Source organism: Pezoporus flaviventris, unplaced genomic scaffold (assembly GCF_033815535.1).
Source record: "Pezoporus flaviventris isolate CSIRO_AGI_PZ_B2104156 unplaced genomic scaffold, CSIRO_AGI_Pfla_v1 ptg000006l, whole genome shotgun sequence".
Taxonomy (NCBI): Eukaryota; Metazoa; Chordata; class Aves; order Psittaciformes; family Psittacidae; genus Pezoporus; species Pezoporus flaviventris.
The window spans coordinates 9,909,119-9,920,935 of record NW_026892554.1 but is presented as its reverse complement, the minus strand read 5'-3'; the positions used below and the strand labels follow the sequence as shown (position 1 = coordinate 9,920,935).

Genomic DNA, 11,817 nt, shown 5'->3' with positions numbered 1-11,817 from the left:
CGGAGCCCTTAGGGAGCGCGGGGGGAGCTCCCCCCGACACGCAGCGGTGAGGGGCCGCGGGGGGCGGGCGGCGCGGCCTCCCCCTTCCTCACCTCAGACCCTTAAGGCACTCGCGCCCGGTGCTGCTGGTGGAGGCGTGGGAACACCAGGGCAGCTCCGAGTCCCTCTCCTGGGCATCGGCCCCTGTGGTGGCTGCGCGCCGGTGAAGCGCGGGAGGGTGCGAGCAGCGCCGAGGGAGGCGGTGGCAGGGGTGCCGCTGTGTGGGAGGCGCGGACGGTTGTACGTGCCGGGGCAGCTTCGGGCGCACAGAGCCGCGGGGCTGTGCGAGCGTAGGAGATGAGAAACTGACCAGCGGCAACCTCCCGGTGCGCATTCAGAGCAAACGCGGCCCCAGCCCTGTCAGTTTCAGCTGTCCGGGCGGAGGGCACATGGTGGCCGAGCGGCGCGGCGTGACGCATCCTTGTGCCGGAGGTTTCACCCATGAGTAACAGCCGCAGTGGCGTAGCAGTTAAAATAAAAAGGCTGTTTCTTAACTTGTCTCCTAAGTAAAACACTTCCCTCCGTTCACAGTTAGGTAGCCATGGTCCTCACAAGTGTGGGAAAGATGGTTGGCCTCCAGAAGAACACTTCTGGAATCCGGAATATCTGTATACTGGCCCATGTGGATCATGGTAAGACGTGCTTGTGCTTGGCAGGAAGCACCTCGTGAGGAAAAGAGTGTGCGTGATGGTGGCGAGATGTTTGGGTCACTGGTTTAAAGCAACAGGTTTTCACAGCTTTAGCTTTAAACTGCCTTAATCGTCATCCTGAGAACTAAATTTGCTTTATGCCCATTTCTGTTGGCCTGTTGCAGCTTTTTAGAACTTAAGAGAGCATTACACTAATGATTCCGAGTAGTTGAAACTGAATGTTTTCTACTTCTGTGATGCTGAATGTTGGCATAAACAATATACATGGGTGTTATGTTTCCATGTTTATTTAAGGGAAGACGTTTGTTATGTAGGTGGAAATGTGTCTAATTGCATGATCTGTTAAGGTTCTGATGTACTTCTGTTGTTTGTTATTTCAACTGTTTTTCCAGTCATGTGAGGGTAAAGTTGACGTCCACTCTTCAAAAATAAGCTTGTGTGTACCTAACAGGTCAAGTTGAATAATCAGTTTCATTTTAAGTTGTACTTTTGTGGCATTTTGAAGCCTTTATTAATGTTGGTATCTTAGAACACAGGATGTTGTCACCATTCATAATATCATTGTATCCTTTTCCACTGTCTCTATTAATTTGAACTCTTTCTTTTCAGGCAAAACTACTCTGGCTGATTGTCTAATTTCTAGCAATGGAATAATCTCCAGCCGCTTGGCAGGCAAGGTAGTGTTTATACTGTCATTTATAACAAACTTCTGGTGTGTACATGCTGCAGTTGTGAATCAGAGATAATTAAGGAAATTCTCTTAGTCTTGCTCAACCTCATTTTCTCACAGTCGTACTTTTTGGCTTGTGAAGATAGTTCTACAGATTTATCATCTCTTCTTCTGTTTCTGTACTCAGCTGAGATACCTAGACAGTAGAGAAGATGAACAGATCCGAGGGATAACCATGAAATCTAGTGCAATTTCACTGCACTTTGTGAAAGGTAAGTTGTTGACGCTGGTGAGTATAAGCTTTAATACGTATTTTAGTTAATTTTCCCTCTCTTTTCTTTGGTTTTGTTGAGATCTTTTTGTATGGAACTTTTCCTTTTGTGTTTCTCAGTGCTAGGCTATGATGCTGCAAAGGCTTAGACATCTATTCATTCAACTGTTAGCTAAGAAAAGTTCTGTCTCAGGATTACAGGCACCATCTTCAATCATATCTCTGAGTGGAGGCTATATGAATAGTTGCCTTTATCTTTTTATTTTAGATCTTAATATCATATTTTGATCTTAAATCTTGAACTAACGTTGCTTGAAGGCAAGACCTTCTTTTAAAACCCAACAAATTTAAGGTGATTTTGTAGTTTAGTATACCTCTGTGGCAAGGTGCCTGTTACACTGCTATAAATTGTTCAGAGGTTTTCTTTTATAGTGTAGTTACAGTGTCATCTTTTTTATGACTCCATATTCCTCACTAGTCTTATTCTCAGCTAAGCAAAGGGAAACCTTGGAATACATTACTAATAGGCTTGTGCAGGAAAAAGAATAGCTGTTTGCATGAACAGAAAAGCCACTGTTAGTCATTCCATTTCATCTACAGCTGATTATAAAAAATAGTTGAAATCAACAATCTTCCAGCTTACTATTGTAAACTGGCTGTTTTATTGTTGACTCTGAAATGACCTTACTTTTAATGGTTGAAACTTCTTATGTCTGTTGTTTTTCTGTTGTACTGAAATTTAGACTCCAGTATAACCGCTTAAACAGGAAAATTGTTTAATCTTATTTTGGTTATGGCTGATGATAAATGTATTGAGTTCATTAAAAGCTGACTGGAGTCTCCACTTTTTTTTTTTTTTTTGAAGTAGTGTAGAAAATATTAAAAACTTCTCCTGTATTGGTATCTTGAAGACATTCTACTAATATGGAGTCAAAACCATGTTCTAAAAAGAACACGAGGTTGAAATGAGATATTTAATCAAGAATACAGGGTTTATTTTAATGATATTCTGTCATGATTAGTCTTTAAAATGCAGACTAATGCAGTCAGTTTTGTTTTAGCTAGTAATCTACTTGTAATGCTACTATAAGCTTGTTCAGGGTTAGGGTTTTTGATTTTTGGTTGTTTGGTTTGGTTTTGGTTTTAAATTCCTGAAGGTAGTTGGGTACTAAAAGATGAAGACTGGCATAAAGAGTGAAATTAAACCAAAGCCACCAGATGTTACTCTGCTCACAGTTGTCCTGCTTTATTGGAGTTTTTAAGTGTAATGGTTACTGTAGATCTGGTCCTTAGAAATTACTAATAGCTTAAGCAGTGTAACCAGGTGGCTGAAAAATGTTTTTGAAAAGTGCTCTGAAATACTAATTTATTGTTTGATCCTAGGTAATGAGGAGTATCTGATTAATTTAATAGACTCCCCAGGGCACGTGGATTTTTCTTCAGAAGTGTCTACTGCTGTCCGACTCTGTGATGGTTGCATCATAGTGGTGGATGCTGTTGAAGGGGTCTGTCCACAGGTGAAATAAAATATATTAATAGAGAAAGAAGGTAGAGAAGATAAAGCAAAGTCTTAAGTGTATTATGTAGAAATAAAAGATGAGCTGGTTTAAGAAATATTGTAAAACTTTTAATAAATGACAGTGTACTTGAGGTATGAAAGGGTAGTTAGTTTCAGACTTGTGCTGAAAAACTGAGCAGTGCTGGTGAGTGGGTCTAGTGACATAGGGTTGAAACAGTATTACCTACTTCTTAGGTAGTGGACCATTTGTATTGAAAAGAAATAAATGTCTTAAGTGGAATTAATTTCGTATCCTTATGTGTGCTCTTTGGGTATTGAAGAAATATGCAAAATAACATTGATATGGCTTTTTTCATGGCTTTTTATAAAGAGTTTTATGTTGTTGTGAGCATTTTTGCTATGAAACTGCCATTCTGCAGGATTTTATAATAACTAACGCTAGGTAATCAAATTTCCGGTTTGACTTTCAAGCTGTCCTTTACTCTCTGTTTAATTAAATTTTAGAATTATATTGTAATTTTCTTTAACTTTTGTGGTATCAAGCTTTCTGTAATGTTTTCTTAACAACTTCCTTCTTAATAGACTCAAGCAGTTCTGCGGCAAGCATGGCTAGAAAATATACGTCCAGTATTGGTGATCAATAAAATTGATCGCTTGATTGTGGAGCTCAAGCTCACCCCTCAGGAAGCGTACTCACACCTTAAGAACATCTTAGAACAGGTATTGGTGCTATTGTGTCATGTTCACACAGCAGATTTTGGTGAGGGTTTCTTCTTCCCCCTTTTCTCTATTTTTGAATTGAGAGACACTGTGATTTTCACTACTTTATAGCTGCAATAAATTTAGTCCAGCAGAAACTTTTTTTTTCAAGCATCATAACATCTAGTCTAATATTAAACACTGAGATACTTTCATTTCTGATTTTTATTCAGAATGCCCATGATAGAGAAGAGTATTAAATGCCTCTTGACAGGTCATCAGGAAGAGTCTTCATTTTTAGAAATAATATGCTGAATGTTTTGTTCTTCCTATTAAATTGGCTCAACTTCTTTGAAGATAGACAAATAATGTGCTTCAGCTGCTTCTGATATTGATGGGTTTATGCAGGCATGAAGTTAATTCATCTTTCAAGTCATAAATCAAGTTATTTTCAAACTTTGTGATTTGGTTGCCCCCCTGAACTTATTTTTAAGGACTTATCTGCCTGGTTTCTCTTTGTCCTCCTGTTGTTTGTTTGTTGTCAGTAACAAGTTTCTGTTTTGCCATTCGTTGTTCTGAGACACAAAGTGTATTACACATGGTACTCTATATCTCATTCAGTCCTGATGTGGCTGACTTTGAGTTGGAATGTACATGGTATTTAAGTCAAAATTTTAGTCTCATCACACTCCCTGTTCTGTTCAAATGGGCAGGATTAGACACAAGGTCTGTGCTTTAAATTGCAAAATGAATCACAGCCAAACTTCTCTTTATATTTTGGTGGGGAGAGGGAATTGCATTTTAATTGCAAGGGCTGTGAAAGAGTGATTGAATCTTGGGTTGTTTTATGTATCCTTCTGTAGATCAATGCAGTTACTGGAGCACTCTTTACCTCTAAAGTCTTAGAAGAAAGAGCTGAGAAGGAAACAGAAAGTGAAAATATTTCAGACACTGCACCAGGAGATCAAATTTATGACTGGAGTGCTGGATTGGAAGATACTGATGATTCACATCTCTATTTTTCACCAGACCATGGAAATGTGGTGTTTGCCAGTGCAATTGATGGCTGGGGTTTTGGGTAAGCCTGGGGTTTAGTTAATGACTTTTTAATTAATGATAGTGGTTAATCTTGAAGTATTTTCAGTTGTTTTATATTTCTGAAGTTTCTTTTATTTTTGTTTTTCTGGGCTATGCAATTGTATATAATCAGTTCTAATGTATTATTAACACTGTACAGCTCAAAATACTGCCAGCTTTGAGATCTGTGTGATAGGGACCCTTGTTTTACTCACACAGAAGCTGCTGAGCCCATATAGTGATCAGCCTAGCCTAGTAAACTTAGTGTTTTATTAATTGCTGATGTTTGATAGGCTGTAATAGGCCAAAAACTGGCAGTAAAGGAGCTGTTTCACATGCAGATTGGACCTTCGGCTACAGGAACAGTGACATTTATAGCAAGCAACTGGTGTAAGGGCAGCAGTTTCAGCTGTCCAGTTTGGTCCGGTACAACTCTGGGTCACAGCATTACTGTGATCGTTTTTTCTCTACCAGGCTTTGACTTGTCCTTGAAATGGCACATCATCTGTCCTGAAGTGTTTATGCTGATCACTCTTAATCTAGCTTTTTTCTGTTCTTCATTCATGCAGGTGCATTTCTTTTCTCTTTATCTGGTATCTTTATATTTCTGTTTCAGCAGTTGCTAAAGAACATTGCAGGGAAGTTTATATGAGCATAAGAATTTTGGGATAGAACAATTTCAGAAAATTTTCTGGAGTACTGTATTTGAATTTGTGATCAGTTCTGTTTTTCAGACCCGTTTTTAGTAGTATCAAAGATCAGTGGGCTAGTGTAGAGATTACACGTGTTCTGATTGTTATCCACAAGGTGGAGTCGTTGTCTTCATCATGAAAACACAATTAAAAAGATGTACTCAGTAATACAGTGCATATGTTTAATATTGTAAATCCTTCAGGAAAAAATTAGCTCTAGGATTTTTAAGTCAAAGTTGAGTTCTTAAATAAGGTTCCATGTGTAACTTGTAGTCTAACACAAACATTTCTTATCACTGCAGCAGAGAGGGAAAATAAAATGTGCTATTTTAGTTTTACTATCTGTCATGAATAATAATAATTTATAAAATGAAAAGTCAGAGTGTGTGTTATGAAGTTAAAAACAAATCTTCAGACTCTGACATGTTCTTTAGCCTGAAAGATAACCTTTTCATAGAGGGCGTGTTTGAGGGGAGGCATTTTGAAAGCAATACCATTTTTTTTTGGTACCTTTGGAGACCTGCACATTAGCATGTCTTGCCAGAAGTCCTCCATTTCCATATGGTGCCACAGTTACTATTCTGTTTTATGATGTGCAGGGAAACAGTATTTTGATATCTGTAAGCTTTAGCTTTCCTGACTTTCATTGACATTCCATGGAAAAAATGAGTTATGGTGATAAACTGTTGTTACACAGTATGTTTGGGATGTAACTGTTACAAACTTACTGAAGTTTGGAGTCAGAATATGAACATTTTCTTAAGCGGATGTTGAAATTATTTAGAGTATTTTTTTTTTATCCTGTGCAGATAAAGATTGGACAATTTGCAGTCTACTTTTGTTTTGGATACTGACAGAGCCTGTCGAAGGGAATAAATGAAAACAAATAGCTAAGTTTTTGTTTCAGGAAGTTCAGAGGTGGCCGAGGTTTAGCATAAGTATTCTAAGTGTGCTGCCAAGGAATGGTAAACATTAAGAAAAATGCTTCTTAAAAAAAATGATGCACTGGAGTTCTTTGTTGCAGTAAGTAGAATTATAAGCTCAAAAGCAATTTAGAAGCTTTTCTTTAGATTAAGGTACTTGATATTTGCAAGTAAATGATCAACTATTAAGATTTTATAGGTTACAGAACTACATTCTGATATAAACATGTGGTCATAAACACCCTGTGATCACCTTTGTAATGAGAAAGCAAGCATGTTGTTCTTAAATGGTAGGTGAATATAATAGTTATTTCCACAGAAGTGATACTTCAGGTAGTTGTCTTCCTTTCATGACTTCTGATGATGATTTCTCTGTAGATATAATTAAATTTAGTACAAATGTGAGCTGGAGAAACAAACCAATTTTCTGCCACAAGTTTGGCAGAAAAATACTTCAATTTGAACTGCTAGACACGGGGGTTTACTGTCTGGTGTATTTCCAGGTTATGCATCTCATTTGTTATAACACTGGTGTATAGACAGAGAGGCAGAGAAGAAAATTTCTCTAAAACAGTGCTAAGGGCTTGAGAGTCTGTCATTTGTGGGTTTCAGGGATAAGCCTTGTGCTGATTTTCTGGCGTTTTATTATTTTTTCCCCCAAAACCTTTAGCACTTGGTGTATGTTGGTAACTATTCTTTCTGCAGAGTGAAATGTGTGATAAATGATTTAGGGTGGAATGATAACTGTCCAAGCTTTGGTTGTTTCTTTGTGTTTGCCATGCCTCTGCCACTTCAAATATTTGTCAGGTACCTTGAACCTTACTTGTAGAATTCCTATAAGGCTGAAATCTAAATATTGGTTATAATTTAGCTTCAGATGCAGAGAAGAAATGGGCCAGATATGACCTGTCCTTACTTTTGTGATTGGAATATTGGTATGCTGGAGAGGATTGATAGGCTTTCTGTTTATTCTTTGCCAATACTATACTGGTATAAGATGCACTTAAAAAACCATGATTCTTTTATCGAATATGAGATTACAGAACATGTTTGCTAAGATTCCCCAAATTTTAATCCCCTTCCACTTTATTTCTTGAAGCTTTTTAAGGATTATATTAATTGAACTATCCCTGTACAAGATTGTGTATCAGCCAAAAACCTTTATGTATCTAACTTGGGCATAAGGGATGTTAGTATTCTGCTGCTAGGTCAGGCTGTTCATATATTACACAATTGACTAATTTGTGTTAAACTGTTCTCTATCCCACACAAAGTGTGCATAAGGCTTGGACAAATCACAGGACTCCTCTCTGCTAGTTTCCTTATTGATACCTATCCTAATTCTCCATTTTCCCTCACAGCCTGAAAATGTTTTAATGTTTGTTGAAGCTGAATGAAGATTGTTGGCTTTCTGATACTACTTTGTTTCATATTATGAACTGATGGCCCCTGGTTCTGATAAATAATATAACGAGGAGAAAAAGGAACATTTTCACATTTTCCTTAATTAGTTTCAAGAGGTACTTCTGGACTGCCAGCAGTACCCTGTGGTGAAATACACATCATTTGTGCATTTTCTTAATCAGGGCAAGCCTTTACTGTTACATGGTTGTGGGTTCTGTTCCTAAAGATACTATTACTTGTCGGGATGGAAAAAAATTAAGCCATTAGGAAGTGCCAGCCTCATCCAGTGCTATTAGTACATATGCTTTTCTCATAATCCTCAGGTGTTGAAAAATGCCATAAATACATATGCAGGAGTAGCTGGCACAAGTTCTCCCCCTCTTCAGAGTTTGGATTAGTTTCTGGAAAACAAAAATCTCATTTTTGGTCTTGGTTCAGCACTTACAACTTATGTCTTGCTGACATGGGCAGGTCTTTTTTTAGGTGTGTAAAAATTTAAGAATTCTGGATTGCAAAAACCAGATTATCACATATCACTGTCTGTAAATAGGATTGTTCTGATTGTAAATGTAGATTTGTTTCTGTGTGCACAGGGAGCAGATACGTGGATTTAGTTGTTTGGGTTTTTTTTGCATATTACGGCTCAATGAACATTTTCAGCAAGGAAACCATAGAATGTTCAGGACTCCCTCTTTAGGTAGAAAGCAGCGTGCTCTTAGTGATTCCTGTGAACCACTGAATGATAGAATTGGCTTTATAACGCATGGCATTACAGTTTTCATATTATTTTCTGGATTTTACTCATTATTAAAGCAATGATTCAAGCAACAAGAAGTGCCTGAAGTAGTTAACTGAAAAAATAATTACCACCATCTGATGGCTCAGATGTGGCTCAAAGGAAGACTTGGTTTTTAACTTGTATCATTCTGGTCACAGACCATAGTTAAATGTGTTGTGGGATGTCTTCCATATAATGAATTTGAATAATCACATAAATATTTAGAACTTTTGTGTTATGCTTTTGAGTTTTTACTGGGGGAGGAGGGTAGGGCACAAATATTTATTTCAAATAAACAAGTTCAACCTTGAAGCTGACTTGAAACAAAACAAAAACATACAAATACTGCAAACATTTTTGAGCTGTTATGACTGAGTGTTTTTGCAGGTGTAAATGTTAAGCAATGTGAGCTTAAGTGAAAACAGGAAAATGGGTATAAACCAAGGATTTGAGATTTATGTGTCATTTTCACATAAGATGTCTGTTGCTTAGGCTGATAAGTGCTTATAAACAGCATTACACTTTTATCAAGATTCATTTTGTTTCTTTTCAGCATTGAGCATTTTGCCAAACTGTATAGCCAAAAGATTGGAATCAAGCCTGCAGTACTTCTGAAGACTTTATGGGGAGATTATTATCTAAATACAAAAGCAAAGAAGATAATGAAAGGTGATCAGGTAGGAAGGTTATCAGAAATATTACCTGGTTTCTAATTTTTTGTATAATTATTATTATCTTCCTCATTGTCTATTCTGAAAATTAACCTTAGTAGCCTTTCACCCGACATAAATGGAGGTATAAAGTACCTAGTATAGCCTTGCATCAGCCTTTGGAGAAGAGAACATTCCAAAATTGACAGCTGAAAAGCTAGGTGGAGGAAACCTCATTTGAAGGTGCTCTTAAATGTCTGTCTTCACAAAATGAGTGACATTCCAGCTTCAGGGATTCAGCATAGAGTGGAACACACAAGATGAATGGAAGACTAGCAGTGCAGACAGTGCAGAATCTGTCTTGTTAGAAGAGTCCTTCAACAGCTAAGAATTTAGGATATTCGTTTACATTAGGATTTAGGATTTAGAAAATCTTTTTGGCCTTAATGAAATCCCACTGAATGCTGTACCAAAACCTTGAAAAGTACATTTCTCTTGCATTAAGTGATTCTACCAGTAAAAGTTAAGAGGGAAGGGAGTTTCCCTATTTTCATAATGCTGATTTTCATAATGATATTTTTTTATGGGTGAGGATTAATAGCTACGAAAAGGGTGTTAACCAAGCTCAAGGTAGACATGTTCTGTATATATCAAGCTCTTTTCTGAAACTGAAACCCTTGTCCTTCATTTTTAAATGTCATGTTTATCTTGTGCCTTCTACAATTCTTGTAATACAGGCTGTTGAAGTAGAAATGGACGATTGCCTTAATTTTGAATAAAGGTTTTTACATGCTCCTTAAGATAATGGTCAGTTAAAAGTGCAGTCTTAAGCCTATTCTAAAAGTGAGGAGTTGCTGGTAATTAGCTGTATGTTTATGTTCTACCAGTCAAAAGGAAAGAAACCTTTGTTTGTGCAGTTGGTGCTGGACAACATATGGAGTCTATATGAAGCTGTTATGAAAAGGTGAGATGATCTATAAAGTTTTCACGGGATCTCTTTCCGTGCTTGTTATGTATTGCTACTGTGGGGTTGGGTTTTTTTAATCTGTTGTTTTCTTTGCAGAGACAAAGAAAAAATTGAAAAGATAGTCACCTCTTTGGGACTTAAAATTGGTGCACGGGAGTCACGGCATGCAGACCCTAAAGTTCATCTTAATGCCATTTGTAGCCAATGGCTACCAATATCTGATGCAGTCCTCTGTATCCTTAAAGAAAATACTAGGTTTTGTGCTATTGGTAATTCCAATACTTCAAAGAGAGCATTCACATATTTCAGTCTGTGAATTGGTACAGTTTGTTTTCTTTTTCACATCTGTCCCTGTGCTGGCTGACCTGTTTTCTTGTTTCATGCATACGATTAGTGTTATATTTCTACCAACTTCATGCTTTTATACACAGCCTTTTTTTTGGAAAGGTAAGTTATGAAATTTGAGGTAGTTTAACAATACACTTTCATTATGTAATTTTTATATACAAATTTTAGTGTTTTTCCTGAAGATAAGCCAATCTCCTTTTTATAATAGTATCTTAGGTCTTCTGCCCATGAGCTTCTGTAAGTATCTGGTGTTAGTTTTAGGCGTATGCATTCTTAATCCAAGATCAGCCTTTGCTGTTTGTCTGCAGTGTAGACAGTCTTCTCATTGTTTATATTATAATATACTATGTTGTATAGCAATGCACAAATAATTGATGTATAAATTCTAATTAGTTCTATGAATTTTGCCCCAGTTGTGCTATTCTTAGTTTCCCAGTTGCACTTAGGAACAGCCACCCCTACTTAACTATCCCTTCTGCCCTTAGGTAAATGCCAGAAATTGTTGACTTGGGAGGGAGCTGCACACACTGTAACAGAGAGAGATGGGTTTTAGCTGTCTTTTGTTACTGACAGTTACTGCATGAGGTTGATTTAGAGAAATGAACATTAAAAGCATTTGTCTTTCTTTCATTAGCAATCAGTAAGGAAATATAAAGATATAAATGTATATCCTTAGCAGTGTGTTTTAGCTATGGTGTGTAATAAACTTCCCAGTCCTCTTGACATCACTGCAGAAAGAGTGGAAAAGCTGATGTGTGTTGGTGCTAGAACATTTGATTCTTTGCCACCAGAAACTCAGGAACTGAAGAGTGGTGAGTAGATGTTCTCCCATTAACGTGGATGTTGTTTCTTTCTTGGTGGTTTTGTTTGTGGATCATAAGATGTGTAGTAATCTGTGCTTAGGTTTATAATTATTTGTCATAACTTTCTTGATGTTCGTCAGTGAACTGTGGTAGTATTATGTCTTATTTTTATGCCTGTATTTCTTTTTCAGTCCCGTATATTTATGGGTTTTAGACAACTCAGCTGCAGGTGATGTAAGGTCTAAGACTCTGGAGCTGAGCTTTTTGAAGAATATGAGAATAATACTTGGTTTTAGTTCTAAATGTAGACATTATGTAATTGAGTAT

General features: G+C 37.2%; 1 protein-coding gene across 2 annotated transcripts in view; it reads left to right on the top strand.

Moving 5' to 3' along the window:
* The first annotated feature begins 98 nt into the window (after nt 1-98).
* Nucleotides 99-11,817, top strand: part of EFL1 (elongation factor like GTPase 1) — a 76,597-nt gene continuing 64,878 nt past the window's right edge. Inside the window, exons 1-11 of one of the 2 annotated variants that reach the window (XM_061446828.1) lie at nt 99-202; nt 571-671; nt 1,299-1,366; nt 1,547-1,631; nt 3,014-3,147; nt 3,732-3,869; nt 4,712-4,926; nt 9,276-9,399; nt 10,260-10,336; nt 10,436-10,572; nt 11,377-11,499. In XM_061446828.1, coding sequence (XP_061302812.1) covers nt 581-671; nt 1,299-1,366; nt 1,547-1,631; nt 3,014-3,147; nt 3,732-3,869; nt 4,712-4,926; nt 9,276-9,399; nt 10,260-10,336; nt 10,436-10,572; nt 11,377-11,499 — 1,192 coding nt within the window. In that variant the 5' untranslated portion in view covers nt 99-202; nt 571-580. Of the gene's footprint in view, nt 218-570; nt 672-1,298; nt 1,367-1,546; nt 1,632-3,013; nt 3,148-3,731; nt 3,870-4,711; nt 4,927-9,275; nt 9,400-10,259; nt 10,337-10,435; nt 10,573-11,376; nt 11,500-11,817 lie in introns of both variants that reach the window. The other variant, XM_061446826.1, reaches the window with a different exon arrangement.